General features: G+C 30.7%; 1 protein-coding gene across 2 annotated transcripts; it reads right to left on the bottom strand.

Annotated features, from left to right (window-relative positions):
* Nucleotides 1–2,143: 2,143 nt before the first annotated feature.
* On the bottom strand, nucleotides 2,144–6,585 carry LOC148194615 (uncharacterized). 2 transcript variants are annotated; one of them, XM_088096944.1, is made up of 2 exons: nucleotides 6,111–6,585; nucleotides 2,144–3,507 (listed from the first exon to the last, which is right to left on the bottom strand). In XM_088096944.1, exons 1-2 carry the CDS (start codon nucleotides 6,507–6,509, stop codon nucleotides 3,337–3,339), a joined length of 570 nt encoding a protein of 189 aa, XP_087953070.1. In that variant the 5' UTR covers nucleotides 6,510–6,585; the 3' UTR covers nucleotides 2,144–3,336. The 2 variants fall into 2 exon arrangements, with proteins under 2 accessions (XP_087953070.1, XP_087953071.1); XM_088096945.1 differs by having other exon boundaries at nucleotides 6,076–6,584.
* Nucleotides 6,586–7,180: the final 595 nt, after the last annotated feature.

The raw sequence follows: 7,180 nt of genomic DNA, 5'->3' as shown, positions 1-7,180 counted from the left end.
TTTACTTTTATTAGATATAATATTTATTAAATTTTATAAACGTAATATTTTTATTTGTCATTCCTATATCTTTTGTAATTATTTTATTAACAACAATTTCTTAATATAAATTCAGTTAAAGAAATGTATGATTAATATACTATTATATATAATAAATATATCATATTTAGTAAATATAATAATTTATATTATATAAGAAAATTATCAGTATATACATAAGTAATATTTCAATATAATTAATATGATTGTAGGCTCTTATTCGATATACACTTAAACACTCATTTTGACAACCTAGTGTTATATACGTAGAAAACAATTAGCCATTATTTGGATTTGAGGAAAGTGGAAGAGAAAAATAAAAGTTAAACAAGGGAGAGATGAGAAAAAAACATTGGAGTTGTTTGATAAAATTGAAAGATAGTGGACAGAGAAAAATAACTAATAGAAAATATACAAAAATGCAAGTATATTATTTAAAGAAAAAATAATTATTAATGAATTAAATTTTAGCGCTTATATTTTTTTTAAGTGTTTTTATTTAATAGTGTCAAACTCAAATATCGATTAATATAGTATGAATGATTCGGAATTTTAAAAATATATGTTGGAGTACTGAACTCTTGCTTCAGTAACATGTGAGTTACACTGGCTCACTTACATGATCCTTATCCAACTTATTCTCGTTTAATTGTTTTATATTATAATAATAAAAGCTCTTTTCACATAGCTGTTAACCTCGTGTTTTACGAGGGTATTAAATATTTAAACATAATTAAGGTCTTGCTTTGAGTCTCATCCTCCAAATAGCTGTAGACATTTTTACTAAAGATTTTCTACTTAAACCATTCATCAGCAACTTTATCTAAGTCAGAGTTAGTATTTGGCTGATTCTTCTTCTACCTCCCTTTTTTTCTTCTTTCGAAATGTGAATATTTTGGAATCTGAAAATATATTTTAAAATATACATTTTGAAATGTTTTTTCAATACATTTTGAATTGTACCAATGAAAAAATATTTTTATATTTTTTGGATTGCTCAATTCAAAATACATTTTAAAAGAAAATTATATTCTAATCCAAAAGATATTTCTATATCCAAAACACATTTTAAAATACACATTTCAAAATACATTAAAAAAATTCATTTCAGAAAGTGCATTTCAAAATGTATTTCCAAATCCAAACATATCTCTCAAATTATATAATTTAGAATGTATTTTAAAAAAATAATTTTGAATTATACAATTCATAAACTATTTTTGAATTTGAAAATATATGTATTTTGAAATGCATTTAAAAATATATATATTTCAGAATACACATTTTGAAAAATATTTTCAAATCCAGAAATATATTTTAGAAGTATATACATTCTAAAATATATTAAACAAAAAAAATTGGATTGAGTGGATGAATTTCCTTCTTCCGGATTGAAGTTTTCACAGGCTCCTTCTTCTCCCTATCTCCATTTTGTCCACCATAAGAGACCCATTCACACTCTTCACACACAAACCAGTTAAAAAAAGAAAAACAGGGCACATAACATCTCTATTCTTCTTTACAATTAAATTCAATCTTCCTTAATAGTTTATAACTTTTTTTAACGAATGTTGTGTTTCCACCACTAACATCTCTCTACCATTGTCCCTTTATCTCATATATCCATATATCTATTATGATTAATAAAAGGCATTTTGTGACATATAGTAAAACAAGTAAGAATGGTAATAACACAATAAATAATAGGTTGTTTGCAATGTACTGTATATTTAGATAAGATAAAAAGATTTGAAAAGTGTAAATAAAATTATTAAAGAAAATTACTTGTAGTAATTATAAGAGTAAAATAGTACATGCAACTCTAAAACGACTTATCTATTTATATAAAGTTACAAATAATAATAATAATAATAATAATAGTAATAAAATGTATGAGAGGTTAAATAATAATCACGAGTTTGAAATTTAACAGTAATTTCGTAAAACAAAATAATTGTGGTCTATTTTTCCTTTTTGAACCGAATATAGTTCGCTAATAAGAGATTTGACAAGTGACGGGATTTAAGGTAGATTATTCAAGTTCAGCGTTCTAAACTATGCGCCACAAACATGGACAGAGGAAATAAAAAATAAAAATAGGAGATGAGAAAGAAAGAAGGATAATAAACTGTTTGTATAAAATGTAATTCAAGCCATCTACATCAATAAACAATCAACCAACAAATTTTGGTTTCACTTACTCATAATCCGTCATTTTCATTTTTGTTGAGGGTGTTAGCAAAATGATGAAGATGAAGTTTTGATGATGTCCAAATCAAGTCAAGAACAAACAAGACTCATGAAGAATGATCTTTGAAGACTTGTAACCTCTTGTAAAAATTTGTATGATCATAGGAAAATTAGTAGTTTCTTGTATGTATTCAAAAGTGATGTAAAAATAAATCAAGAGCAAAATCTGTGCAGTGTTAATCGATTAACAAGGGGTGTTAATCGATTAACGTTAATCGATTAACAGAGGGCGTTAATCGATTGTTCCAGAGGCAAATGGCGAAGCACAGCATTTCAGTGTTAATCGATTAACAAGGGGTGTTAATCGATTAACGTTAATCGATTAACAAGGGCTGTTAATCGATTAACATAGTTACCGTTTGAAAAACTAGCCGTTTTTAGAGACGTTGAAGTATCCGTTGGGTTGTTAATCGATTAACCACTGTAGCTAATCGATTAACACAGTCAGAAAGTCTAAAAGCGAAAATGGAGGAGCCTTTGGATGAGTCTATAAATAGACTCTCATTTTCTCTCAAATCCAACTCTTCCCTTGTGCTCAAGTACTCTGAACTATTGTGAGAACTCTGTGAAATTACTGAAGCTAAGGAAACTCTTGTCTGCAAAGTCCTGAAGTGGTACTGCGGTGACAGAGGAATAGCTTGATCATCCTTGGTGTGTCTGAGGAAGTGTCTGGAAGAGAATCATCCTTCGTGAAGCATTCGAAGGAGGTGATCATCCTTTGTGAAGATTCAAAGGAGGTGTAAGTTCATCTCTTGTGGTTTCAAGAGAGGTGGTAATTTCTAAACTGTTACAAATTGTTTTTCTGTGTGACTAATATTTGTAATAGTTTTGTGATAGTGAAAAAGTTTTATCTTATTTGAGATAAGCGACTGGACGTAGGATCCTAGTGATCTGAACCAGGATAAAATACCTGTGTAATTTTTCTCTTTCCCTTACTCTGTTATTTACGTTAAATTATCTGCTTAGTAAGAAATTAAGAGAAAAATATTAAAAAGGGATAATATTTAAATATAACCAATTCACCCCCCCTCTTGGTTTGTTTCCACGCTAACCATTCCGCTGCAGCCGCTCTGACAGAGGGCGCTTCATTTTGAGAAGATGGGAGATTCCTGCAATAACGTGTAAACGACTGCTCGGGACACCTGTCTTTGCCAGGGCCTTGCCATTGTGGTCGAGAAGCACAAAACAAGGAACATAGCTAACATCATAATGAAGGAGCTGCGATACGAACATTCAAAACCAAGTCAGCAAGAAGTAATGAGAACAAAATGGATTCTCCTGATATTAAACAAATAAATAACATGTTCAATGATTTCTATACAACATTATCCTTCAGGAATCAGAAGATAGAAAAAAACACCAAAATGAAGGTAATACAATAGTACTGAGAGCTTGAACTATTTCAAAGGAATTTCAAGTAAATAGATTTTTTCAAGGTCAACATAATTTCTACGAATAGCAAGCTGAGGTATTTAAACAAAACTTCCAACTGCTTCCTAAATTTGAAATTCTACTGTTTCCATCAAGAAAAAGATAAAGGCTCATGTATCTTCTCTATTGAAAATGTATATTACTTTATAATTAAAATATGTAATATGTTCTTCCAGATCCTTCCAAAAAACTGATGTTTCTTCACAGAACCATCATCTCAAGTTTCACATGGGAATACGCCGAAATCACATTTCTACAGAAACTATATACACCGAAGGACATATATGGAAAATGGATCTAGAAAATTAAGTATATGGTGATAATTTTTGGCTGAAGTGTGATCCTAGGATGGATGTCTTAGTTTGGACAAATTTGGGCATTGCCCATTCATCAATTTTTATTAGTATACGGTGATAATTGAGATATTCAAGGAAGCAGCATTTTTTCAGTTGAAAGGTAAGGTTAAACATGGAAGCAGCATCAATGCATGATGTACATAATCCAAGACAAGATACTGGGTTAAGGCCAATTTAAGCAGAAACAGTAGTGCAAATAAAATTTGCATGGTTTGCTTGCATGTAGAGGTCATTCTGAAAGAATGAACAAAAAAAAAAAGGCCAAAGTTACAGAGATGAAGAGACGACAAAACAATACTTCTTCAAAGGGATATATTGACCACAATCACATTTGAGGAAAACAAAATTGACAAACAGGTCTGCATCTTGAAGAGGTAAAAAGCATGGCTTGGAGCAGGAGACAGAGTCACAGAACGTCAACCTAATGGCTTAGTCAGGTCTGCCCAAACGTGGTTCAGCATAAAATGAATAATTATCTTATTATTTGCTAAACCCCCATGCCCCATTAAATTCTTCCTAATAACCAAACTGATATGTAAGTTTATACACAACAATTAAAGAAACAGAACAATATAAAATAATTACAAAACATCAAACCAAAATTTATATTCTTCACAGTCCAATGGCATATAAACCAATCTCCATAACAGAAAAAACATAGCTAACATCATAACACCTATGCTGTTGCGTGGCTGCATGGTATTGTCCATACTACTCTAGAACAGTTATTGTAAAAGTATTATTCTAGTCGTTTAGTTCCTATTCATGAAAATTATTTTATATACTAGAATTAGATCTATTGCAATAGATAGATATTATTTTTATCAAGGGTTTCTGTTAAGAAAAGGGTTTAATTGCTGTAACTTAGTTTCATTTTCCCAGAACTGTAATAGGTTATTTTTTATTTTTCCTACATGCTTGTTAGAAGAACAGCCTTCTTATCTGTCTCCCAGATTTACTAGTTCATTTTTTCTGTCTCTTCCATTATACTAAATGGCCATTATTATTCTACAACAATCCAGTAACAGAAATGAAGTGAAGCAATAACACTCAGCATCATGAACTCTTGTACGAAAAAAATGTCAGTTGGATTTACCAAGCCCAGGAAATAACTCGGATGCACAGAATGCTCATGCAATTTATGCAACCAAACAGAAACCTTGGCTGAGATGAAGTTTGATCCCATGTGGGGATTCTCAAAGGCCAGCAAAAGCCAAAAAACATTCTGCTTCTGAAACCCACATAGCAAATACTGAGTTTTTTTTTTTTATTTCTTACTACTAAAGGTTTGCAGAAATCAGTAACAATCAATCAGAACTTCCTGAAGGTACTATTCAAATATATTGCTCCACCAGCCAACGATGTTTCTCAAGATAATTTTGAACAATGAAGGCAGATCTGAAATCATTAATGAATAGCCTATCTGATAGGTAAAAAGGAAAGACAACCTAATGATACAAACCAGTGTTTTTCTCCCAATTCCACTCCAAACTAAGAGTGATATCTTTTCTTTTTATTTCTTTGTATACCCAATCATCTCTAAGCTTATCTAACTAACTGGTGCAACTAACACATGCTAACCCGCTTTTCATTTGGGTGTCGTCAGTGGAAACTACAGGTTTTCAAGTATCATGATTTAATTCTTTGAGCATAAAAATGAAAATTACCAATTGATGGGAATTTTTTTATAGGGGATGAACATTGAAAAATATAGTTATTCCACATGATTCATGTTTAAACTGAAGATGAAAACTTAATGAACAATGTCTTTATTTCTTAAAGTAGTATTCAATCAATAACATTATAGTCATGGTCTGGGTCAGCCGCATTCAGATGTTGTTCATAATTTAGAGTATAGCCTTACTCACTATGCAAAAACATAATTCAGAGTTTAGGATGAATTATATAACACAGAAATTAAGAAATTAGCTTCTAGAATAAATAATGTGGAAAAATTCTACAGTTTAGTTTATTTTCACACACACATATATAGACACACCTGCATTTTAGTTTGTGAAAAGGTCCATTTGATACCTCAGGTAGCCAATTGGGATTCTCAGCATCAGCCATGACAATATTGAGCCAGTGAGAGTTCCGGGTTTCGACTTCGGAAACAAATTTGAACAGGGAATTACAGAGCCTGCACTTGGCTGAGTAGAATTCCACCAAAGTCGCCTCCTTGGCGCTTGCCAGAGCCGAAGCAAATGCCCTCTGTTCTGCCTCCGACTGTGTGAGAGTCGTTTTCTTTTTCCAACCTGAAACAGAGCTCGCAAAATTGAAAGGTATTAAACCAAGGTTTTGGAGAGATTTCAATGGCCAAGGACCCTCAAACTTGCAGGGACCAGGACTAGAATTAGGGTTTGTTTCATTCCATGGCCATTTCAGGTAAAACATTTGTTTAGGTTTAGGATTGGGAACAGAAATCGAATCCATTAAGCCACATCAGAGACTACAAACAATAGTCAAATAGCTAGTATAGTCGGATAGATATCATAAAGAAATGACAACATCCTTCCATAAAGACGATGAACTTTTTATAATTTTAATATAAATTATTTTAATTATGAAATAATAATAATATAGATAATGATTTAGATAAATTAATGTATGTACATTAATATTTATTCAATAAATATTGATAACTCCGTACCAAAATCTGGTAAAGATAATTATAAGGCTAAGTGTTGCTATTTAAACTGACAGGATGACGAATAATAAAAAAATAGATTTAAAAATAAAGTTTTTGAATCATGATCGTAGTTTATTATGAAAAACTGTAAAAAATACGTGTTTGGTTTATAAAACTGCATTTTAGATTCAAAAATCGGTTATGCATAAAAAGAATATTAGCACCTTACAACATTAGTTAGTCAAATATGAAAAATGGTGTGGTTTCTTCTAAATGTTTATTTTTTTGGAAATAAGAATAAAAGAAGATAACAAGAAAAAACTAAAAATATATTTTGAAAATTTTGAGACCAACAAATATTAATCTCGCTCTTTGTATTTTCATTCAAACTGGAAAATCAAGGGCAACATAGTTTAAAAGAAAGATTAGTTTGAAAGTTTTGATACTTCTAAATTATTTGAAAATGAGTGTCCTG

Source organism: Vigna umbellata, chromosome 8, assembly GCF_029865625.1.
Source record: "Vigna umbellata cultivar VRB3 chromosome 8, Vumbellata_1.0, whole genome shotgun sequence".
Taxonomy (NCBI): Eukaryota; Viridiplantae; Streptophyta; class Magnoliopsida; order Fabales; family Fabaceae; genus Vigna; species Vigna umbellata.
This window is presented reverse-complemented; position numbering and strand designations above follow the sequence as displayed.

Excerpts from the sequence above, each read along its gene's own strand:
- LOC148194615 (XM_088096944.1), bottom strand. The coding sequence starts at position 6,509 with ATGGATTCGATTTCTGTTCCCAATCCTAAACCTAAACAAATGTTTTAC. Across the intron at positions 3,508-6,110 it reads ATCCCAATTGGCTACCTGAG|CTCCTTCATTATGATGTTAG; the intron begins GTATCAAATGGA and ends TTCGTATCGCAG.